Genomic DNA, 26,396 nt, shown 5'->3' on the forward strand with positions numbered 1-26,396 from the left:
ACGACGTCGCTAAGGACGACAAACTAAGAACTTCCTGAGTGACAAGGACTTCGATGTTCAGATTTATGTACTGCTAGCCAAAATAGTAAAACATCTTTCATAAGGCAAATGAAACACAGATGGCAAGATAGTTCCAAAGACTTTTGTTATTCTAGCACAAAAGCCTTAGAAAAAAGCCCTCTCATTCGTCACTCGTGGTGAAAAGCACTTTTGCCTAAAATCACTTGCGAGTGTGCAAAGCATTGTTGTGCAATTCCAAAGATTCGGATTCGAGTCCTCAGTGAGCGAATATTTTATTATTTTTTTAATTTAATTGTTTTGAACAAAGCAAATATGTGTTTGTTAATTTAATTTCTTTTTTAATTTAATTTTCCTTTCATTTATAGATTTTTTATTAAAAAAATGTTTTTTAATTTCGTTTATGTAATTTTTAGGAAAAACTTATTTTTTTAAATAATTTTTTGTTTTATTTTTTTTTATTTCATTTTCATTTAATTTTCTGATTTTATTGTTTTAAAAATAATGTTGTTGTTTTAATTTAATTGTCTTTTATTATTCAGGTTTTATTGCTTTAAAAAGAGTTTTTAAAATTATTAATCTGTTTTTGCTTTTTAATTTTGTTTTTATTTTTTTCTTTATGATATTTTTTTTTTAAATCTATAGTTTCTATTGTTTAAAAAATAGATTTGTACATATTTTAGTTTTATTTAATTTTTACAAAAGTTATCTTTCAATTAGCCTTTCGAAAGAGCTTACAAGAAAAATAGTTGCCAGAATTGACAATTGTCTTACGAAAACTTTTTATATTTCAAAGACTGTAGTGAGTTCAAAGACAATTGCCAGAATTGCTCTGTTAATTTGGCGAGCTGAATGTATGAAACCATTTCAAAAGCCGTTCCCGCATGCGCCCTGCAGGCCAAGAGAGGCCGACGGATCCAAGATGGAATGCGGTGTGGGAGCGGAAGTCAATCTGGCTCTGTCTTAACGATTTGGGAAGGATACAAGTTAGTTAGGGAGTCCAAAATGGTACTGTGGAGATTACTTTGTATTCCTTTAAACAGACCTGCTACATATCAAAAAACAATGTCCTGACAACAAAAGGACCAAGACCTTGGACCTGCTTTGCAGATCAAGGCTAGTGGTGTTCAGAATTGGATACCATCACGGAGCATTGGCCCATAAGCAAACATCCGGCTAAAATAGGACTAACCAATATTAGGATTTGACGCAGCTGTTAGCTAGAAGATAGCATTCTCTGCTTGTCCAGCATTTCCTTTGTGAATATCCAGGCCTTTCACAAATTATAAATAAAATATTAGGTAAATACCTAGTAGCACAAATAACTGATGTATTAGAAGCTACCATAAGCGATGTCGTTAGATCTGGTAAACTGATGGCCCTTAGACCAACCACCATTGTCAAAATTAGCTGCGCATTGATTCATAGGACGCAGGTCCTTCATCGAGCAGCATTGAGCTCCGTTACGATAAGATCACCAAACCCCCTCATTGGACTTCTTTTCTAAGTTTCCAACCCGCCTCATCTATGTGCAAAGTCAGCAACGCTAACAGCTGATATAAGCACACCCCGCCAACTTTCGTTGCCTATACATTTCCATATGCAACCTACTGCAATCTAGTGCAGCTGATCCTAAAAAGAATTCTAATTTAATTAAATTTTTTCTATGTACAGTTTTTTGAGAAAATGTCATTGTTGCGTTTTTCGCGGTATGATTTCGCTAATAACTAAACTCACAAGTTCGAACGTTACCAATCACAGCGCCAATTATCATACCACTTGCTTTGATCGGACGAAAACTTGCTGGTCAAAGTAAAAATTTTGTCTAATTTTGGCAACTTAAAAAAAAATTAAATTTTTTTCAAACCCACTAGAGACCAAGAAAAGTTATTTTCAGCTTTGAAATTTTTAAATTTGACATTAATTTTGAAATTTTTTTACGTAGAACAAAATAAAAAGGTGCCTAATACAAAATTGAGTTGTTGATATTTTAAGGACCACCGCAATATGTATACATACGTTTATATGCAGATATGTACTTGCATTTTTAAATGTATAAATATATACGTACATATGTATCCATTTCAAAATTCAAGATATTTAAATTAGCCAAAATTACATATTTTTCAAAAAAAAATTTACGAATCGAATATTGCGCTACACCACCAAAAAAAACATGGTTAAGAAAATAATTATAATCACGCTCCTGAACGTAGTAAATTGATGGAAAAAAATGCACGCCGTTTGCTAATAAAACAAAAGCCAGCAGCCGCGAACGTGCAGACCATTTACACGTCTCACGAACGATTTAGGCTTTAAATTAACCGAAAACATTTGCCCGGCAAACTCACTTTTCACAGTGCCCAAGAGCCAATGATACAGCAACGGCAACCTGTTGTACTAAATCATTAAATAATAGCGAGCTGAACGTTGGATGGTGAACCATTAGACCAGCGCACAACAACAACACAAACAACAACAACAACAACAACAATGGCAGACGCCGGCCAGTTGGGGGTAGAAGCAAGGAGCAGCACTTTTGTTTTCTTATAAGATTTTCAGTCACACAGATGCTAAGTTTTCATTTTACTTTTTGATTAACTGTTTGCTTTGTTTTTTTTTTTGAAACTTCCCGATATTTACGCCACTAATCGAAAATGAAAAACTTTGCTGGCAAGAAATAATGCCATGCCATGACATAAACTAGTCGTAGCAAATGCCGCAGCTATGTCGATTTGGCAGTTGGCGTCAACATTGCCGCCGACGATGACGACAACGACAACGACGACGACGGCGACGTAGAAGTCGTGGAAAATCGTGCATGCCACACAATTTATGTAACTTTTTGCACTCCAAACTTAATGACATTATCATCATCATCATCACCCCGTAAAAGAAAATGGTGTAATGCCAAATGACCCTAACAAAGCTACATAACAATGTGCCCTCCGAGTGGAAGAACGGCATTTGTTGCTATGGCGGTTGTTGTTGCTTTTGTTTCTTATACAGCTTTTCAACTGAAAGTCAAAACTGCATAGCGGTGCATAGAAGCGAAAAAGAAATGGAAAGGCACAAAGGAAAAAGAAAAGCGGCAACAAAGCGCTTGTTGTTGTTGTTGTTTTTTATGTAACGCACAGGCATTAGCGTATTTTAAAAAAGTTTAATAAGAAAAAAATAAAAATAAATCAATTTCTTACAAAAGTGCTTACAAATAAAATTTTTTCTAACTATTCTATTTTCACTTACAAAGCATTGTTTATCTGTTTCGAACTATTTTGTTGTTGTTGTTGTTGCGCTGTCAAAAAAATTCAATAGCTTCCTCCCTAACGGCAATTGTATCGCATGCTCTATTGAATTGTGCTTTTGTTTGATATTCTTTTTTATTGTACATACATAGGTATGTATGTTACAGCCATTGCAGACCGTAGCGCACAAAAAACAAAGAAGTCTGTTGCCCCAGCAGCCGATGCACCAAGTGAAAAAAGGAGTCTCACTTTAACTCACTTTAAGTAAGAATCGTGACTAAGCTGACCCATTGAACCGCGTCGGCGCAATGCGTTTTTTTTTCCTCACTTGACTCGCTTAACTTGTCCAACACGCTGACTGGGCAGCCGCCAGCCGTTAGATTTTTATTTTTTTTTTTGTTGTTGTTGGCTGGTGCCGTTTGCGTGCTGCTTCCTTAAAAGAAGATGTCGATGAGCGTTTTTGCTGTCTTTCTACTGCATTTGGTGCAATAAAAATCGATTGAATTTTAGCACGAAATCAAAAGTACAAACACGCCAGTGAAGTTAATGAAGGCAAATGTTTGCCAGTGGTGCGAAAGAGAAAAGGAACGCGATTGAAGTCAGCCCTTTGGGATGGCATGACAAAAATGAAAGCACAATCACTGATACCCGCACCGTTAGCACTTGTGAAAGGGATTTCTGCAAAGTGCAGATGAAATATGGTTATGCAATTTTGTAAAAAATTAACAGAAAATTGCAACGCTTTAGCACAAAGGAGTGCGTGATGGACGCGGAGGCGCAACTGCGATAGGAGATTATCGTAAAGTAGTTGGTATTTAATTAAAATGCATGGATAAATTTCTATATATACGTATAAATATTTAATGGATAGGAAAAGTGGAAAACTTATTTGCGTGAATATTATTTACTTACGGGTATTTGCCAACTTGCCAACTTTCCAACGCTCCGTTCGTTTGGCGATTCTTCCGAAACGATTTCAAAAATTGAAAACGTCGATGAGGAGAGTTTTTGTGGTTTCAAAGTTGGTGGAAAATTGCGGCCAAAATCATCGGATGAAAATTTCCGTATTTGTATATGGTTGTAGCTCAATTTGAGCTTTTTTCGCGTTTTGAAGACAAAAAATAGAAGGAAAAAGGGAATATAAAGTGGGAAATGGAGACAATGAGAAATACATAAGAATTAGGATAACTGAAATAGTATGAAAATTAATTGATATTTTTGGAAAGGAAACAAAAAGTTATAGTTAAAGAATCATCGAAGTTTATAGTTATAGAAATAATGGAGTTATCCATGCTTATTAAGTTATCGTAATGTATCGAATTATTCAAATTGATCTATGTTTATTGAGTTGTCGTTATTTATAGACACAGAAACTTAATTGTAGAAATTTACGGTTAGTTATCGAAATGTATGAAATTATGGATATTATTGAATTGTCATTATTTTTAAAGGGATGCATCGGAGTGGCACTATCACTTGCAGACACTCCCCACATGTATGAGCTTCTGAAAAAGAAAATAGCTTTCCACTGCCCTAGTCTGAGCGAAATAATTCAAAAAGTTTTCTGCTATTTCGCTTTTTTGATGAGACTGAAAAACTATGCCGAATGTACTCAAAAAATGATCCTATTGAATGATGTTTATTATTATCTCTCTCCTTGGAGCAGAGAAATAAATATTGAACTGCAGGTGGCAAATTAAAAATGAGCAGAAGAACCAACTTGTAAAATAGCCAGATTCTTTTGGTCCAGGAAAAATTATGAAGGACCCAAGATCCTCCTTCCCTCAGGATGCTTCTGCCGAACGATAGTTGTGAAGACCATCACCGGTCATCTGCTATTAAGGTTTTCACTAAATGAACGCCATACAAAATCAGCTAAATTAAATTCCTATTTTAAAATAAAATAATTTATTCGTATGTATGTATTAAGTTTTTACTGCCATTTATGTCTGTTTTGTGCAAAAGTCTTAGCAACATGTTGCTGCGCGCTTCTATACAGCATGTCAACCTTCGCTCCTACTGCATTGGCATCACCAACAAATGCTCAATATATCTTGCAACACGAGTCAACTGTCAAGTTTTGCTGTCTTACCAAATGTATTGTGAGCGCGCTCTTTGTGCGCTTACACACATACTTACGTGTATGTATGTAGAGATATGTACAAACATATGCCACACATGCTATATGCACATACATAACTTGCACAGAGCGTTTTAGCTCTTATTTTTATTTTTTTTTTACTTTTATTTTATTTTATATTTTTTCTGCTACAGGAATCCGAGCGTATTTGTTGTTTATTGGCATCCGCTATTTGCTACTATTTTCGCCTTTGTTTTTTTTTTTTTCTGACAAGCGCAAATCTACAAAAGATTTGTTTCTTCTTTCAATGCTACCGTTCGGCATTTGCTTCTGTTTATTTTGACAGTCGCTGTTGTATAAGTTTTTATTTTCGTTCTTGTTTGTATTTCAACCTCTCCACTACGTATTTGCATGCAAATGACCGACTTAATGTGCGCTTGCTCGCGCGCTTTTTCATGCAATAATGTTATTATTATTTTTGTTGCAGTTACTGTTGTTGCCGAAACCGCCGTGTTCTTTGGATTTGCTTTAAATAAAATTGCTAGCGTCTGTCTATTGTCTTCACTGATTTGTTGCAAAAATAAATATTCCGAAAAATAAGTTCAACGAAGTATGTAGTTATTCTAAGCAGTGAGTGAGTCAACCGCATACGAGTGTGAGTGGAAACAGAAGAATGGTTTTTGGCGGCAGCGCTATACAGTGGCAACAGCAACAGCAGTAGCAGTCATAGCAGTTAGTTATGCGCATATAGCGGCAACTGCAACTGCACATAACGTCTAGGACAACTGGCGTCATCGTCGTCGCTTTCGTTGTTGAGTGGCGCATATGCAAAAAAAAACGCTCTAGCATTGTGTTGGACAATGGCGTGTAAGAATTTATTATATGGCCGTCCGTCCACCAGCGTCGCCAAATGCCCTAAAAGTACGAGTTTGTTGTGGCAACAAAGTATGTATGTATGTACATGCAGAATAAATGTGGAAAAAAATCATTGCAATAATAAAAATATTAGAACAAGCATGCAACTTAATTCAATTCAATTCATTTTCGTTGGTTTAGTGGTTGGTTTTGAACGCGCCATACGCAACAATTTCTGGGTCAACTGGGCTGCTGCACGATTTTGTGTTGAAATCTTAATCGTTGACGCAGCTGCATAAATTTCAGTAGGCAAGAGAGCGAATAATCATAAATACAAATGTACATATGTTGGTATTTGTGTATGTGCTGGGGCAAAAGAATATGATTATTACTTACTAGTTAACAATATGTATTTATTTTAAATATTCCGATTTTGTATATTTTAATAAAAACAATTTGTTTATACGTCAATCAATTAATAATTCTTTGTTTTTCATATACAACTCAAATGATTTGTCATTTAAGCAAATTGTTATTGTTTTGCTATCAAAAAATAAAATTGCAAAGCCTTAAATATAATTTCTTTTTACATTAAAAATCATATTATATGGACAAAAGGCTTAATCACAATGAAAGAAGCGTATTTTTAGGTGCAAAAGCTGAAGAAGTAACACAGTAGCGATGTGAATTTTGTGCACAAAAAGTCAAAATATTTGCATATTTATCTCCTCCTAGCTTAAATATATGCGTATATTACCAGTGTTTTTAACTAAAAGATTATTATTATTTAATAGAAATGTGTTGTCACAAAATATAAGGCTTTGTTAGTTCAATATTACGCAAATCTTTTCTTATGGCACACAAAAGACTTAAGCGAGCAACCTGTTTCTCCCATTAGTTTGAAAACGTGCAAAGCTTAAAACAGGTAATAATAATTTCTTTTGAGCGAAGAAATTTAACTCAAGTATTAATTATTATTTCAAGTTTTTGTTGTTTAAACTCAAAAAATAAAAATTATTGTACTATAGTGTACAGTAGTATATTTAGTATAGTTGAAACTGTTTTACGACTCTCATAGCATGTTGATTTTTTTTTGGGTAAAATTAACAAAAAATATGATTATTTTCCATAATAAAAATTAGTACATACAATAAAGCCAAAGAAGTACAATGACAGCTTTGTATATTGCTGTTTTATTTTTCTTTTGTTTTGGTGGTCGTAACCTGGGCTCTATACCAGGCTCTGCGGAATGGTAGTGCGCCCTGCTACCTACAACACCACAGCGGTGGATAGCTAAAAGCGCCATTGATCAAACCCTACAATTAAAAAACTTGACTACCAAAGCCCTTTAGAATTCAGTAGGAAAATAGAAGGTGTCTTCGGCATACTGAGTTAGGAAGGCCCTTTAGAGATGCAAAAGGCCTTTTAGGTCGCAGTTTCTGTTGTTCTTACAAACCCATGCGTTAATCTAGGCTTAAGTCACTGTTTGCATACAATAAAGGAGTGCACTAACTCACTTAAAAATTGTAGTTGTTGTGCGTATATCTGACAGAAATTGGTGGAAGTAATCGTGAAGCGATATTCTTCTACCCTGTTAAGGCAGCGCTATGACAGTAATAATGCTATATACTTTCAATTTCCTTTTCATTGCGGCTGCTGCGGCAGAAGTCATTGCTGGCGGGTTCAATCGCGTTCTTACTGAAGTAGCGGTTTTTTTTTAAAGGAATGACTTAATTGCACCTTTTATTGCCACACAGAAGTCAGTGGACATATTGCACACCTATATCTAAAGAGAGCTAACTTAAACAAAAAAAACTCTAGGACAATTTTAATGCTAAATTCAAATTCAAATTCACTGACCAAAACAAGTATTGATTCTCAAGTCGATAAACAAAAATTTTTTTAATAAAGTTTAAATCCAAATTGATATCCAAGCTTTTCTCAAGTGGAGAACTCAGCTTGTTTTGCATAAAAAAAATTGCCCTTTTTTTTGAGGTACACTTGAAAATCAACATTGGTAATTCGAATATGTATTGGATCTTCACTTGACCTCCAACCCAAATGTTTATTGCGAAGAGTTGAGGCTGAGGTAGCACAGAGGCATTTTCGTACGGAGTAGAGGATTTCTCTGGACCTGTCCTTACATATTATTTAACCGTTTCGCTTTTCTGTTGATTCCCCTTGGAATTTTATCTAAACTCTCTTAGTTTTCGAAGAAGTCGTCCCCAAAAAAATTCACGACTTCTTATGCAAACTCGAATAGAAAGTTGTTGATGGATTATATTTTTTCCTTAGCGGTATAACTTCCAGAAAAATGTGAATTTCAGAAGACGAAATGTTCAGAAGTATTTCTAATCCGACTTAAGGCCTCCTTAAGTAGCTTTTGAAATTTGTCTGCCCTTTAAACACAAATTTTGTCTTAAACAAAATACTAAAAGCTACTTGAAGAAACGGCCCTTAGAGACTCAAGCGAATTGCTCCAATTGATTGAAGATATGATTATCCTTTTATCCTTTTGTAGACTGATTAGATAGAATTAATCCAGTTTTGTAGCGGTACGAAACAGAAAGCACTTCATGAGCATGAGTTTCCATAACAGAAGAGAAAAAAGTACAACCTGAGGGAAGGCTCATGTAGCCGTTTTTCTTACATTAACGATTTCCACTGACACATTCTTCTATTATTTCTGTTAGCCTTAGTGGCAATTGTTCAACGAATCCTTCGCCAGCTGGTCTATTGGCAGATATTTTAGCTAGTTATGATAAATAAGAATATTTTGAACCTTAACAAAGAAGCAACAAATCTGCTTTGGACACAATTAAGTCCCAACCATGATTTAACTATATTTTTTAATAAGATAAAATTTAGTAGCAATAACAACAATCCAGTATTCTCTTTGATTTTATCTAAGCCATAATTTTTTCCTCTAATGAATAGACATATTAATTACACCATAAACCTATTTTACATTGATCAACATACCATTGCGAGCGCTCCTTAGCACCTCGAACCAAATTTTAATTTGCGCTAATTTCTTGAATCTGTGTCAAAAATGTCAGGCAATGCATTAAATGCATAAACATTTTAATTAATATTGTGCAGCAAAAGATAATCAAATTAAATTCCCCAACACCTGAATGGCAACGGAAATAACTAGCAGCCATAGCAGTGGCAATAGCAAGAGTGTTGCCGCATAACATATGTAGCAGCGGCTAAACTTACCACATAAATATGTGGCATGCGCTTACATACATACATATGTATGTGTGTAGCCATGTGCGCGCTTATAAAGAAAATGTAGCCATACAACTCCGCAGCCAATGAGCCAACACGCCGCGGTGTTGTTGTTAAAGCAGCATGCAATCTTCATACATAGCTACAGCTTGGCACGCGTATATGCGACGATAAAAAATTTCCAAACATAAAGATAAGAATGAAAATTTATAACGAAGCGCGCATTGAAAATCAATTAAAATTAACAACAACAATATAAAATACAATAACAATTACAAAAATAACTAAAGCGCACGTAACTAAATGTAGGAGATACAATAAAAACAATTCAATGGCCATAGTAGAGGTGAATGAGTAGCATAAGGAAAGCGACAAAGTAAGATTGGAGCTAAGCAAAAAGGCGCACATGAAGAGCTCATAACTTGCAGCGCGTGGCATAAATGAAGGAATATATGTGTGTGTGTGTGTGTGTATGTGCCAGTAACTGTTTCTTCATGCGGATGCTGTTGTGGCACTGCTGTTGTGCTATCATTGTAGTGTAGTATAGTTATCGCTGCACCAGCATATAAACATTCAACTATTTTATGTTAGCTGCCACAAGAGCCTCTGTGCTGCACCATTGCTGCTGCCGTTAATACATATCAGCAGCGCTTAATATATGTCTGCGGCAGCAAGTGCGTGACGTACACATAGATATATTCTGAATAAACAAATAAAAGTTGAGGAAAAAACCAAAACAGGTAGGCGATAATATATAACTTTAGAGCAAAAAATGAGGACAAAGGCGAAAATGCGGCGAAGAGGTGCATACATGCAACATGCAACAAGGCAAAATGTAAGGAAGTGGCAACAACGAATTATGCGCTATTGTCAATAAAGTTGACGGCAATAAAAACGTTGAATGAATGAACTCAGCAGTAGCGGTGGCGTGGCAGAAACAACAAAGGCATCAACAACACTGGTGACAATATCGCTGTTGCTGACATGGTGCATGCCACAGTTCGACGGCTGCTGCGGCCATTGATGACGCACCCGAGTTGAGCACGCGCGTCTTGCAAGCGCATTCAATAGCTGCCGCTATCTTTCGTGTCATGAGCAACAAGAAATTTAACACCTGAGCCGACTGCTTGACTGTTCCGGCAATGATCTGGCTGTCATTAGCAGTATTAACAGTTTCAGCATCAGCAATGTTAATCGATGTGTTTATTAGCTGTGTTAATGCTGCAAAGGTTGCGTCCATTGCGGTCACTTTCTGTGGTCTTCTGATGGACGACTTTTAAAGCATTGAATTTGAGGTGAAATATCTCTACATTTGGTACGGCAAAGAGCTATTCTATTACAAGATTTTTGCGGTTTTCGGAATTTGGCCGAATTGTTGTGGTTCTATCTTTAAAACTCTATCATTTTTTTATATTTTTTTATTTAAAATAAACATTCTCAAGACTTCTCCAAACCCCTCGCATATTTTTTTTTTTGATTTGTTAAACAGGCAGACTTTCAGGATTTCGTCCTGATTTTTTTCGAAAATTTTCATAATATTTTGTGCTTAACGGGTGTGTTTCTGGCTCTTAAACACCCTTTCGAGTTTTAGTTTGAGATTTTTTTTTTCGGAGATACTGAGATGTTGCCATTTAAGACCTTTCAGAGTTATTTGATATTTTCTAAGATTTTTCAGTTTTTTTGTGTGTGGCTTTCGAGTCTTTCATTTTCCAAAGAACTACGCTTCTTTTCGAGTCTTATTTTGTATTTGTTAAACTTTAAATATTTACAGATGACTTGGGATTACGTTATGACACTATTGATTTGAAAAAAAAAAAAAATTGATTGATTTAAAAAAAATTTGCCGATTTTGTGTTATTTTTTCAAGTTTCTTATATTTACATTATTCTTGGGTGTTTTTGAACTTAAAATTTTTCAGCCTTAAGAATTGTTTTAGGGTCTCTACAGAAGATTTTCGAAACCTTTCTAGGGTATTTGGGTTCCCTCTTAGTTTAAGTTTCGGTTTTTTTTTCTGCAAATTTCGTGCATTTTTTGGGTTAACATAGTATTTCTGGAATTCTGCGCGACTCTATCGAGCACTTTTCCAGAACTTTGTAGGGATTTTTATTATTTTTCAGAATAAATAAAAAAAATTATGGTATCTTTCTGGTATTATCGCAATTAGTTCTTAATTTTTAAAATTTTTGTGGCTTGTTTTTGAATTTTCATTTCAGGAGTAATTTAGGAACTTCTTGGGTTTTTTTCTTAAAAAAAATATATATATATATATTTATAAATGTATGGGATTCTCGAAATATTTTTGAAATTCCACAACTCATTCCAGGATATTTTGAGAACAGCCCATCTCTCTAGATAACTTGAAGTTTTGCCATAAGTTTTCTTAAAACCTTTTGAAGGTTCTCGGTATCTTTTGTTTAGAATTTTTTGGTAGATTTTCGCCGATGTTTTCAAATTTGGGTTTGGAGTGTTTTGAGTTAATTTTTGTAGATTTCTGCAATTTTCATAACTTCTTTGGCATTACAATTTATTCTTGCAACTCTACAGCTCTTTATTTTGCGTTTTTGGGTATTTGTGAAGACTTGTTGTTACAATTTCTTGTTTTTCGGAGATTTTACAGAATTTAGAAAGTTCAGTATGTTTTTTTTTGTGTTTTTTTAGAACTTTTCGGGGTTCCTCGACATTTTTGCAAATATTTTTTAGATATTTTTTTGAGCTTTTGGGAATTAATGGCAATTTCTCGGACTGTACGAAACATTTTCGGGACTCCTGGGGATTTCTTTATGATTTGCTTAGGATTTTTTTCGGCATTTCGAAGAGTTTACATTTTTTTCTGGAGGTTTTCGAAATACACCTTTTTTTTGAGAAGTTCACTGGATTTTCTGTTATACTATCATACCTTTGTCGTATTACAAATAAGACTAGTTAGATGGGAAGCCAAGTGAGCAAACAAATATTTAATAACGTTAACGAAATCGAGGTGCAACAAAGGATTCCTGTGATAAAAATTTATAATTATTAGCATAAATACATTCTTGCTCTTTTAAATATTACGCATAAATTATTAAGTCATTTAAACCCCAAAAAATGTTGATCTAATAACATCCATCATCTTCTTCTCTCTCTACTTTCAGTCCCCCGAATTTGACTATCGGCATGAGCTGATGGGTCGTTTGCACAAAATCGAGCCAGACGTTGAACTTGAAGTATTATCCGCCGCCGCGCCACACCACCACCACCATCACCATCACCTGCACCATCATCAGCATCATCATCAGCATTTGCATCAGCATCAACACCAGCATCAATTGTTTTCGCCGCAAAGTAATCATAGTGGCAGTAATACGCTCGATCATTGGCAGCAGCATCAACAGCAGCTGCATCACTCTGCCACCACCTCCGCCATCACCGCTGCCAATAGTAGCAACAGTGGTAGCGGTAGCAATCATGAACATGCAACTTATGTTCAACACTCATCGGCATCCACCTCGGTTGTGGTGTCGGCATCGACAACGGTTACAGCACTCTCGCAGTCAACATCCTCTGCCTCAGTTGGCGCTGGCGCTGTGCAACAAAATGCCGCGTCATCATCCTCAACATCCGCCTCGGCTAGTGATAATCGCGCCGATACTTCAAACTCTCCGCATGCGAGTGCGAATGTGTCATATGCGGGTTGTGCGTCTGCGTACGACAGCAGTGCGGCAGTGGCGTATGAAATAGCCAGCGCCTATGGTGCGACGGCGTCGGCGACCGCAGTGTCGGTACCCGATAAGGAATATTTATTTGGTAAGTTTACGATGAATGCTTAATAGTTTGTTTTACTTTTCGTACTGCTTTATGTTATTTATGCTACCGATATGTAAAATCATTTGACAAATATGTTTTGGTTTTTAATTCTGTTAGTTAATATAGGTGTGCCAGAAAATTCAGAGAATCTTTAATATACATAATAGGGCAATTTTGGCCACAGTCTTTCAACTCATCACAGTCTTTGGGAAGACAAAAGTCTTTCGTAAGATAATTATCAGATCTGGCAACTATCTTGAAAGCTCTTTAATTTCTTTCGAGAGACTAATTGAAAGATATGCTTGCGAGAAGGTCTTAACGTTATGCTGTTCACCTTTTAGCAATAAGTTTTTTTAAAAATTGAATTAATAATAAAGTATATATTTTTCTTTTTAAAACAATAACAACTTATAAATATAAGTAAGTTAAATTAAAAAAGGAAAATTATTATTTATTGAAATTAAAGCAAAAATAAAAAAAAATATTTTTTTAAAAATCACTCGAAGTTTAAAAAAAATTTTTTGGTTTTTATAACAATAAATCTAAAAATTTAATTAGAAAAAGAAAAAAAATTAATTAAAAAATTTGAGTAATTGATATTTAAAAATTTAATAAAATTAAAAACAAATATATTTTTATTTTTAAAACATTATTTTAAAAAATTATAAGAAAATTAAATTAAAAAAGGCAACAAATAAGATGAAATAAACCAATATATTTTTCTTTTAAAAATTGTAAAATATAAAAATTAAAACAAAATGAAATTAGCACAAGAAAACAAATTTTTAAAAAAGGAGAAATAAATAAAAAAATAAAAAATAAAAATTAATTGAAATCAAACAATTTTCTTCTTTGTTAAACAATAAATTGTAAAAATGAAGAAAAATGGAACTAAGAAAAGAAAAAAATTTAAAAAAATAAGTCCTTTAAAATTAAATTAAATACAACAAATATTTATATTTTTGCTTTTAAAACAATAAAATTCGCAAATTAAAAGAAAATTAAATTAACGAAAGAAAAACAAATTAATTGAAAAACACATAGCAAAGAAATACAAAAAAAATCCAAAATTAAATGAAATTTAAAACATATTTTTTTCTTTTTGTAACAACAAAATTTAAAAATTAAAAGAAAATTAAACTAAAAAATAAAGGAGAAAAATTTATTAAGAGTAGGTAAAAGATTAGATTTATAAAAAAAATATATTTTTAATTATAAAACCAAAAAATACAAAAAAACATTAAAATTGAATTAAATTAAAAAAAGAAAAAAAATGTTACTTAAACAATTGTATAGAAACCTAACACCATATTTTGAGCAAAAAATGTGCAATTTGATATCAATCACACCTAAACAATACCGCCAATTCCGAAATGGTGTTTTATGAGAATTTCCAACGTTTTCTAGTTCCACTTATCATTATAAAATATTTAGTCCTTTGCGGCTCACCAGTATCCCAATTTGGCAGCATATAAATCAATCAATCATTATGTTTCCCGTGAGCGTTAAGCTGATGCCAGATAATTTTTTGTGGCTTTGCGTGACATTTATAAGCGCAGGCACCAAACGGTATGCCACAATGAACGCCAGGGAAACAATTTTGTTCTTGTGAAAATTGTTGTGGATTTTAAATATTTAGTTTTAAAAATGTCATCAGTGTAATTATATTTTATGTTCCTGAATGAAAACTCGAATTTGGACGACACAAAATAAATATTCAACCAGCTGATGGCCATGTTATTGCTTCGCGCTGCAGCAAAAACTATCTATTAGGCATGCTTCGTGCATTTTCATAAATTTCAAGCGAAGCAGGCGTTTTATCTGGCGTCAGATGTAGTCAAAAAATAAATTATTTCGACTTCTAATAACACGGAAAATTGTATCAGAAGATCACAATGAACCGTATTAATTCATTTTCCGATCGGATAATATTTATGGCCGCCTCCAGAGCTTTAAAAAGTTTCGAAAAATCTCTGCAATTACTACTCTTTTTAACCGACTTCCAAAAAAGGAGGAGATTATCAGTTCGTCGGAATATTTTTTTATGTATATTAATAATCGCGTTGATTTTTGGTAATGTTTTTGCTGACAGTGTCTTTCATAAAAAAAAAATTGTTGCATGTACATACATTGTATGGAAAAACTGCGTGGCACAGTCAGTACAAAAAAAAATTGCTAAAAAGAAAATATTGCTTGAGAAAGATCCCTGAAGGCATTACAGTGTTTAGTGGGTGGCAAGTGTGTTCTTGGATGCCAAATGGGAATGGGAAAATTATATTACCATGCCCGATTTTTCTTATTTGCAAAAGCCGTGTTTTCGAGGCTTACAGCAGACCCTGAATTGGATCTCAAAGCTCTGCCCAATTTTACGTAACTCTAATGGTTTTTGAAGGCAGCTGCAATACACCCAAGTGTTACTTGGAAGACCAGAAAAGTTAATACCGAAATTCCTTTTCAAAGAGAGGAGGAAGGAATAACCAGACTTTAAAGGACCGCTTAGTTAACAACATTGGAGGACCGGGATAGTACAGAGCCTTTCCTCTTTAGCTGTGAGCCTGTCGCTAGTCTTATATGCCACATCTTTGAATCAGCTGCATTAGAAAGAGACAATGTTAGTGCTTTTGCTCAATAAATTACTTAGATTAATCAAAAAGTATTATTAATATATAAAATAGTAAACATGAGTATGTAGTTTGTACGTTCGCTGGCATGATCTTCAACTAAAATAAATGGATGTTATGCTAAATATTTGCTTTTGAAAACATAATATGTATTATGCTTATTTTTTTTACTAATTTTTTGCAGCTTTCATATATTTTGTTGTCACTACACCGCTGAGAGCTAAAGAGTGAAATCGTTAAAATAAATAGCGACAAAATTGATTTTTATTCACCGTTATTTACCAGCATTAGCATTTTCTTGTCAGCCCAGCTCAGCGAATACGCCACAAATAATTTATTCAGCTGTGAAATTTGAAACCAAATCTAAGCACGAAAACCTTCCACTCATTTTATCTGCCTTTTCTTTCTTAATATGTATAATTTGTTGTTGCTTTTGTTGCTACTTGATCACAAAGTGTCAACGAGTCGAATTGACACGTCGAGGCTCAAGCTCATAAGCTGTTTAAAGGGAGTTTAAATTTGATTTCCATAACTTGGTTGTTGTTATTGCCAATGCGTAGCTAATGTTGCTTCATTTCTAAATTTTGCTTCGTAATCAATATTTACCTTGGCATAAGATTAACGAAAATTTCAGCAGCTGTGAATGATGGGTTTCTCTTTTTTATGAATTTCTCACTGTTCAAGCTTCATAGCCTTTAAAAGGTGTGAAAAGTAATATGGAAATTTCGGCTGCGCCACAGTGGACATGAGACTAACACACATTAGCTATTCATTTATTTAGTCGCTCATAAGTTTATAGCTTCGGTAGCTTTTAGCTTTTAAGCTTTTTGACTTCTACGCCATTTTTATGATCTTTAATTAAGTTCTTCTTCTTTCTTTTCCAGATACCAAAAACAAAGAGGCTCTTTGCAATCCCTACGCTGACCTCGATGATCCCTACCAACGGCCAGCGCTGTGGGAGGATATCGCCAGCTCAATACAAAATATCGATCCTGAGAATGCGCTCATGCTCGGCTCAAGCTCAAGTTCAACGGTGGCCGGTGGCGCGACATCACACTTAGCGCTCATCGGTGGTGGTGGCGGCAACAGCAGCAGTGGCACTAGCAATGCCGGCAGCAGTGGCTTGGATGCGACCAACACACTGCTGCCACAAGTGAAAATGGAGGCACTCGATGATACGTTGCTGGAAACATTGTCCACCCCATTGCTCAGTCCCATGGAGATCAAGACGGAAAAGCCAGCGCTACAGCAACACACACACCTGCATGCACAACAACAACAACAGTATGCGCACTATCAACTGCCATCACAGCACCACCACCATGGGCAGCAGCAGCAGCAGCAGCAGCAGCAGCAGCAGCAGCAGCATCTGCAGCAACAACACCAGCAACACCTCTATCAACACCATCCCAGTTTAGGTGGCAATAGCGGCATTGCAGATGTTGCTCTCGCCAACGGTGATGATACTATAACGCTAATGCAATTGCATCAGCAACACCAGCAACATCATCAGCAGCAGCAGCAACATATGTCCGCCTCCTTGCATAGCAGCAATAGCAATAGTCCTAATCAACCAAATCGTTGCAGTAGCACCGCGAGCAGTCACAATGCTGAGCTGAGTGGCAGCAGTAGTGGTGCAGGTGTTAGTGGCGCCTTAAATGGCAGTGATAATAATAATAGCAATAATATTTCCTATCAACAATATGCATCTCAACAACAACAACAACAACATCAACATTTAAGTAGCAACAATAATTATCTCAATGATGGCGGTGGTTGTGGTGGTAGCAGTGGTTCCTCCTCTGCGGCGAATGTGACAATCAGCACGTCCGTAACGTTGACCAACTTAACAGCGGCAACGTCGCTGGATGGCAATGCGGGCAATAATAATAATAATAACAATAACGCCACAATGAATAACAACTTGAATGCAGGCTACGGTTATAGTTGGCACAGCAATCAGGTGAGTGTGCAGCTCGCTTGAGTTATAACATAGTTGCACATTTATTACGGTTACACTGTGCTACAAATTTTGGAAGAGAGGGAACAAATTATCTACCCATGATTAAAGCTGCCGTTCCGATCTCTGCAAGGTACAGCTGTACCTATAGCCAATTTTATACGTTTGAAAAAGTGTTTTATCATTCCAGTAGTGAATTGAAATTTCATTTTACCCTAAAAAATCTTTTTGTAGCGTATGTGATTATTCGCAGGTTCTTAAGTTTTTTAGAAAGTTGACTTTTTTATGATTCCTTAGGATATACCCTACAACGGAATTCTAAGCACAAATGTACCTACGAACAATTTAAATACAAACTGCGTGAAAATGTATACACACAAAAAATGAACCTGATAATCTCTTCACAAATACCTAAGGGTTAAATATCTCAAACGAAAATTATTTGTATATAAATACTTATAAATGCTAATAGGTTTCTATTATAGATTGCAGAGTTCATGTTTCCGCACAATCCTTAAAAAAGTTGTTTCCTGACAGCTGATGTATAGCGCTGAGTACTGGGGTAAATCAGAGGTATTTACAATAGGTCTGGCATAGCCCCATTAACCAGTGATGTTTCAGGCCCTACTTATATACAAAGATATTTTATAATTTGTATACCAGTGTAACAATTATCCGCTATTGAATTAATCAATGGCATTTAAATAATAATAAAATGCAGCTCAGCACCGACTGAATGCAATTAGTGCAGTTATAATTACCGCCTACGTGTTTTTCTTACTTTTTTTGTTTTCTCCATTTTTTTCTCGGCAGCCGTATCACCACAAATACCAAATACCGCCACCACCTCTAACAAACTCAACGCTGCACCAGCAGCAGCAACAACAACACCAGCCATCACAATCAAATCCGCAACTTTGCCCACCTGCAGCACCAACCGGCAATTCAATGTCAACGCGACACATATTCGTACCGCCATTGACGCCGCCCAGCTCAGATCCCGGAAGTCCGGGTAGTTCAATGGTTGCCGCGGTAGCGGCTGCAGCAGCAGCGGCGGCGGCGGCGGCGGCAGCTGCGGCGAATAATGGCAGCAGCAATGCCCAACAACAGTCAGCGAATCGACGCACTACACCACCGCCACCTTATCAACAGCAGCAACAACAACTGCTACAACAGCAACAGCAACAACAACAGCACCAACATCAGAATCAACATCAACATCAACATCACCAACAGGGTCGTCCACTTTCAAGTATTTGCCCCAACATTTTAACACTGCACTCGAGCACGAATGGCACGACAACAATGACGCCACTACACCCCTCCGTACACCATTTAAGTCCAGGACGTACGCTCACCACGCTCGGCTCTAATGGTTGCGGTATTGGCGTTGGCATCGATATCGGCAGTGGACTGCATGGTGTCAACAGCAATGGTATCGGCGGCGGCGTCGGCGGTGGCAGTGGTAGTGGCCTTATGGGTAACAGTCGGGGGCGAGGACGTGGTAACGGTGCTAGTACACCGGCACACCTGGCAAATTTGATTGTGCCAACGATACGCACGGTGCGCTATAATCGGCGTAACAACCCGGAGTTGGAGAAGCGGCGCATACATCATTGCGATTTTGAGGGTGAGTTATGATTTATTTTATTTTTTTTATTCATTTATTTGATCGGTACTGCTATTATTCATAATTGCTATTAAACAATTGTTTTATGGCTTAAGAAGAATAATTTGAAGAGATGTGTTGAATAGTGCAAAATTAAGGCTATCAAAAATCTGAGTTCCCGAGGAAGATTTGAAAATTCCTACTAACTATAATTTTTCGATTTTTACTTTATACTCGTATTTGGTTGTACTTTTGCTCCTTTCGATGGAAGTTTTATTTCGTAATAATGTTGGGACCGCTTGACATTAAAGAACATACTTAAATATTTCGGTCATTGAGACCCAACACACATTTAATATGGATTCCGCAATCATATATCAGGTAATTATGTGGCAGATAAACGGCTGAGAACGGCCCTCTTGTCTGCGATCAGTGCGCTTCCAGAATATCTTCCTTTAAATACTAGCAGTAGTATATCGTTATTAAAGAGGCTAATGGAATATGGACTACAGAGCCCACATGTAGCATAGCATACCTGTCCACTCTTCCGACTAGAGCGAGTACTGTTTCGGTGAGAAGTGGGTGTTATGAGGAGCCACTGTGGGAAAGGGACTTATGCCGTCAGTAAGGGGATACAGTCCAGTGACTTATGTCGCTGCTGTTGCGTTCCACCACTACTCTCTCAAGTGTTGTGACCCTGTTCTGAAGTCGCAAGCTACTATGCAAATTTATTGGATTTTCCTGAGTTTTGCACAAAGTTTACAGATTTTATGTTTATGATTTTTGGTGTAGAATGACTTTATTTTTATAAAAAATTATCGAAAATAAATTAGAATAAAAAACTTTGCATATATTGTGAAAAATTCAGTGTGCCAATACCTTTGGTAGTCACTGTATATATAGTCACATATAAAATGATAGGGACACGAAATTTTGACCAGTTTTGGCTATACTTCTATTGATTGTTTAGTGTTTATGATTTTTTTTTGTAAAATTACAGTTCATTACCTAAAAAACCTCATATAAGTCCAAATTTGAAACTTTAGAGAAAAACATTAAAAAACTCAACAAAACTTTACAACAACCCAAAACTTGTTATTAAGAATCCTTGTTATAAGAAAGGTCCAAGTATACAGTTTTATAGCCCATTCAATTCTAGCCTAAGAAAGTGCAAGTTTGAAGCGGCTAAGAAATCGCGTTGAGTTTTGATAATTTTTATTCCCGACGGGGCCACGCATTTTCTTGCATACAAATTATGTTCTAACAATTTTTTGTATAGAAGAAAATAATAACACCATCCGCAAAAAAAAATATTACAAATCAAATTTAATTTTATTACATTAAACGAGCAATACTTGTATATAAATATGTATATCCATTAGGTTCTCGGAAACGGCTCCAACAATTTTGATGAACTTTTGTAAACTGATAATGTTTTGCACTTAAAGGTTATCTTAATATCTCCGAGAGGACTCGCATAAGGTTGCCATCTATCCGAAATTAGTTACAAATTAATTAAAACATCACCGTATGGGTATCAATTGGAAGGTATTTAAAAAATCCCCAATTCAAAAATATTTTAAATAGTGTTGCCACCTATTTTGAAACGCATATTTATTTTTTTTTAGTTTAGAAAATAAGCGCTCAATATCACTATTCATGGTTACCAAGAGAAGGTTCTTAAACAATGCTTTCCATATATACTGAGTGTTATCCCTTAGGATATTAATGTAAGGTTGCCACTTATTTTCGATTCTACACAATTTATCTAAAACATCGCAACATGAATATTAAATTAAAGGTGTTGGTGAGAACTTTGGCGCGTAAATATTTTCGATCACCGTTGCCACACTACTATGTAATACAAATTTGTATTTTGTTAATTTCAATCAGCATGTTTTTTTTATGTATTCATTTCAGCGTATTTCTAAATTGGGTTGCCACTTAAATTGTAAAGCAAGAAATTTACTTTTTAGATATCAAATGCCATTTTTGTTTTTAATTTATTTCCAAAATATTTTTTTTTAAAGCTATCCAGATTACCAGTATTTGATACCCAAACCTTGAAAACTTTAAAAAGTATACGTACTTCGAGCAAAGCGCGGCCAGCCTGGTACTGGGCTATTAAACTGCATGCTTAGAGTTTTTCTAAAATTGTTACTAAAAATTTTGTTGTTGTTAAATGTTGCTAATTTTTATAATTTTTCTACAAAGTTTGAAGCCTGGACTTACCTATATGATTTTTGTTAGATAGCGAGCTGTATTTTTATAAAAAAAAATAAACATTAAACAAGCAAAAGAAAATTAGCCGAAGCTGGTCAAAATGTCGTGTGCCTATTTATTTAGCCAAAAAGAAATGAGAAGGTTTTGGGGAAATTGGAATGCAATATAAACGTGTTCTTTTCGCGTTGGTGACGGGTACCGAAGAAGTTCGAATCATTTCGGTTGGATGACAAATGTCAAATGGCAAAGAAACGAATAGCTCTTATAGTTCATTTCCACCAAGCCTTAACTGCAGTTTACGCTTATTGGAAATGAGTTTACAGCTCGAAGGGGATAATTTCTCGTATTAAGTACAAGTAACCTAAAGTCAAAAAGCAAAAAATAAAGGTTAAGGTTTTAGTGGAAACAGGAAATTAATACTTAATGGCATGGCTCTCAATATCTTATAAACTGCTCCCTTGATACCTTTATCAGCTAAAATTTAATTAAAGCGTCATTGCCACGATTTCTAAATAACTCACAAAAATCTTAAATGCTTATCATATTTTCCGGATTCGAGCAATTGCAATTACTTAGTTGCTTTTAATTTGGTTCACGTAGTCAAGGCTTCCAGTTGGCGCCATCTACACGTTTTGGCATGCATTTTCTATTCTCTTCACCAGTCCAGTTTTTTCGCAATTACTCGAAGGCTTAAGCCACCGGCTTAGCTATCATTTACGTCGACTGAAAGTAGTTTTCTTACAAAAATTATTTCTTTTACTATTTTTTTCTATCTTACACAGATTAAGCGCGTTGCTAAACGTACGCACTACAACATTTGTTTTTGATATTTTTATTTTTTCTGTTTTTTTTTTGCGCATACTTCTCTGTTTTATCACATTTCAGCTTTTTGCAACATTTTCACTAATCGCTCGACCGGATGATGGCGGCATTTCGGACAAGCTAATAATTCAAAAATATTGTCACTTAAGCTGTGCTAAGCTACAGTAGTAAGTGTCGGCTTTTCATAAATCAGAAAATGCAACACTGTGGCCGCATTTATAAACAAATAAAAAAACACGAATGATTTTACAATTTTTTTTTAATTTTTTTTTGATTCTAAATGGTATTTCCCCGCAAATTGGCACCTCTTTGGCATGCCATACTTAATCTCTGGCGCATTTTAAAAAACACACCGGTTCAGTAGCCTTAAACCAAACAGATACTATGTGCATATGTATGTATGTACAAACACACGCTCGAAAAAAGTCAGTTACAGTAATTTACGCTTAGAGTGCGTCTTTTTGTCAAAATTGTCACGTCGCTTAACTGCGTATGTATGTCGTTGCTTTGTGTGTGGAAAAAGAAAAAAATATTACATAAATTATTTCAGCATGTGCTGCATTTGCTTAGCACTCAAGTGATCCGAGTATTTGAGCGGATGCATTCGCATGCCAGTGTGTCAAGCAATATTTAATGAACTGAGCTGTCAAAACCGTCACCGAGTTTTCAAGTATGTATTTGATTTCTTATAAATATTTTTTGCTACTGTTTGTGTAAATGTGTCTAGAAATATTTGTTTGTGAAGTATTTAATTAAAAATTCATCTTGCAACACTGGATTAATGACATTTATCCAAACGAAAGATAATATGAAAAGTGCATAAAATTATTGCCGGGAAGATTTATCAAGAGTGAAATATGATTTAATTTATATTGCTCGTATTTTACAATGACCTTTGCATTCGTAGTGGCTCATCAAAGTTTGCCATTTTGAGGATTTGTAGGTAGGCAATTGACCGAACGCTTCCAGTGAGTGTTACACGCATTGGTACCTGATGGGCCTTATGAATTAAAACAAAGCAATTGCTTTTTCTCAAAGTTTCAGACCGTTTCACAGTCCATGTAAAATGTGTGAAAAAATAGAATCATGGACGGATTTAAATGAAAATTTGTTTTTCTGGAATACCGCAGGCTTACCCTGTGTTTAATTTTATTCCAAAATTTTTATTCCTGTGGTTCTCTACTATCCATATAGAAATAAAAGACGTCAAACCAACATTTTTTTTAAATAATATATTTTTGACATTTGTTTCCCTGAAGAGCTTACGCATGGCTATGCTCTTATTAAAATTCTTAGCATAAAATTTGTCGACTTTAGTGGCTTCGTGGCGACATATAATATATGTTTTTATTGAATACCAGCAAATATCCGGCGTGCTTCACTGCGCCTTAAAAGTAGTTTTGTGTTGTTACTCCCTCCCAAAACTCTTATGGCCTCATTCATAAAAAATAGAATTGGTTTAAAGAGCTTCATGAAATGAGCTTTTCAAACAAATTTTGGATTCGCGAAGCATTCTTTATTTTTTATGAATGTGGGTGTGAGCTAATATTTCGAAAGTATTTAGATTGTAGGTTAAGTATGGGATTTATCATTGCAATTTAATTTATAATCTTAAAACTCATGCCTACATATTGCGCACATTCTTCAAATTAGTACACAACTAATTCAATATTTATTTACCTTATCAATTTAAATAAATAAAATATTTCAAGCAGGTGGAAACAGTCCTCAAAAATATTTTCGGCAGCAAGCTTTCCTTAACCTCTTTAGTTTGATACCCATATTACAGTTTTCAATTTGTCTTATTAATTAAATTAAATTAAAATTTTCAAACAGGTGGCAACCTTCCACAATTTTTTTTTTTGCCTGTAAGCCTTCTCAAACCTCTTTCTTTCTACAGCCACATTGCAATATTTAATCTGTCTTTTCTATTTACATAAACTACAATTTTCAGACAGCTGGCAACTCTCTAATTTTTTTTTATGTACATATAATGTACAGACATCGACCTGTTACAATTCTGTTATGTGTATAGAGTATAGAGTGCTAAAAATTTATTTTAATTCTTAACAGAAAAATTTGAATGCAAAATGCTAGTAAAAATTAGCGATTGATCTTGAAAAAATTAAAAATGGAAACTTATACTTCTTGACGAGGTATTTTGTCTAGCTTCCGAGATAGCCCAATCGCAAAAGATGTATGGTTGTGTATTGAAAATAAATTTATATCAAAAAGAAACGATTTTTAATAAGATTAAGAAAAAATTAAAGTTTATAAGTGAACGAAATTTAAAAAAAAAAACATTATTTTTTTTTTTTAAACAATCAAAACGACAAATTAAAATAAAGTTAAATTAAAAACAAAAAACAATGTAATTGAAAAAATACAAAATTTATAAAATGAATTTTTGAAAATAAGATAAATTAAACAAAAAAATATTTTTCTTTTTAGAACAATGTTAAGGAAATTAAATTTAAAAACAATTAGAAACAAATATTGATAATAATTGATGTCTTATAGCAACAAGAAGAAGCGACATCGCGGTATGCTGAACTTGCCCAAAATCACTTAAACGGTGACAATGCCAATAAAGCTGGAGATTATGTCCTCATTCTCAATATTTTTAAGGCTGTTACATATGTAGCAGCTAATTGATTTTCGCTTCTTGAAGGCTTACATATGTGTCACTGAATTGCTTAAGTAAAGAAGTGTGGGATAGTTAAATGAAAATGGAGTTAGTATGTGGAAAATAATGGGTTTGATTTCGAGTAATTTAGAAAATAAAATTTGGTTGTCGTTTCCTAGACACATATTTGCAGTTCAGCAATAAATTCAACTCCACCGTTTCACGGGAAAGTTAACCAAATTGATGTTACGCTACGATTGTTATGAAATCAAACTTGTCATTTGGAAAACCCAAGTCAAAGTAGCATTGGTAATTTTTAAAGGACGAACACGAAATCCAAAAGATGACAAAAAAAAAAAGGCGAAACCGTAACTGAAACTGGCTTGGTTTCAAACTGTCATTGCTCTTGTTATGGCTGTCTATTTTGGCTGCTTTTTGCTGTTATTTTTCCCACAGCTTACCGACATGTGTTACATGTGCATGTGTCTGTCATGTACGTACATGGCTTTCTAGCAGACAGTCAACAACAAAAACAACAACAACAACAAACTGTATATTACAAGTTTAATGCAACCCGCGAGGCGTTTAGTCGCAAATGCATACAGATGTATGTAATGCAGAGCGACAGTTAGACACAGTGAGGCAGTGAAGTGGTGAGGCAAAAAGATGCTGGTGTTGTCTAACATGACAGTAATGTGCAACATGTGCTTGCCAAGAGAGCAACACTGTGGCGATGTGACAGTTACAATTACACACAAAATCAGCAAGTAGGTGAGCGGAGGGCAAGGTGTGATCGTAACTTGGAAAATCGCTTGCCAAGCAAGTGGGAAAGTGAAAACTCAACACTTTTGTAGTGTAGAAGGTGCGCGCATTTGTGGGTGGATACTTTGGTTTTCGTAAATGTTTGCAGTTGACATTTTTCACTTATTTAGAAATGTTTTTTTTTTTTTTTGTTATGCATGAAAATCGAAATGAAAAATATGAGACGGAAATGACAATGTTGGCACATTTCACGTTGTTTGTTTTTCATTGGAAAATTTTAGTTGGTTACTATTTATAACCGTATATGCGCATGGAATTCTTAAAATCGTTCGGAAAATCAAGAATTTTGCTAGCGATTGTCACTTTGGCTGTATGCCAATTGGTCAAAGACGGCAGGCAGGCTTGATGTTGGCGAGTAAATGATAGTTAACGCTTGTGTGTGTATTGCATGATAATGAAGAGTTAAAAGAATGAAATTTTAAAGTTGGTTTAACATGAAATTCCAAATAAGATACTTCGAGTGACAAATGTCGAATAGTTGACTGCTACCATTAAATT

At 35.0% G+C, this 26,396-nt stretch overlaps 1 protein-coding gene across 1 annotated transcript in view; it reads left to right on the forward strand.

Moving 5' to 3' along the window:
• The window catches only part of LOC108364957 (dendritic arbor reduction protein 1-like), an 83,701-nt gene extending 57,993 nt beyond the window's left edge, over window positions 1-25,708 (forward strand). Inside the window, exons 3-6 of the mRNA XM_017618842.1 lie at window positions 12,564-13,215; window positions 16,721-17,799; window positions 18,610-19,426; window positions 25,533-25,708. Of these exons, the coding sequence (XP_017474331.1) occupies window positions 12,564-13,215; window positions 16,721-17,799; window positions 18,610-19,426; window positions 25,533-25,708 (2,724 nt within the window). The remainder of the gene's footprint in view (window positions 1-12,563; window positions 13,216-16,720; window positions 17,800-18,609; window positions 19,427-25,532) is intronic.
• The last annotated feature ends 688 nt before the right edge of the window (window positions 25,709-26,396 follow it).

Source organism: Rhagoletis zephyria, unplaced genomic scaffold (assembly GCF_001687245.7).
Source record: "Rhagoletis zephyria isolate East Lansing unplaced genomic scaffold, Rhagoletis_zephyria_1.1 Rzeph_scaffold_01728, whole genome shotgun sequence".
Classification (NCBI taxonomy): domain Eukaryota; kingdom Metazoa; phylum Arthropoda; class Insecta; order Diptera; family Tephritidae; genus Rhagoletis; species Rhagoletis zephyria.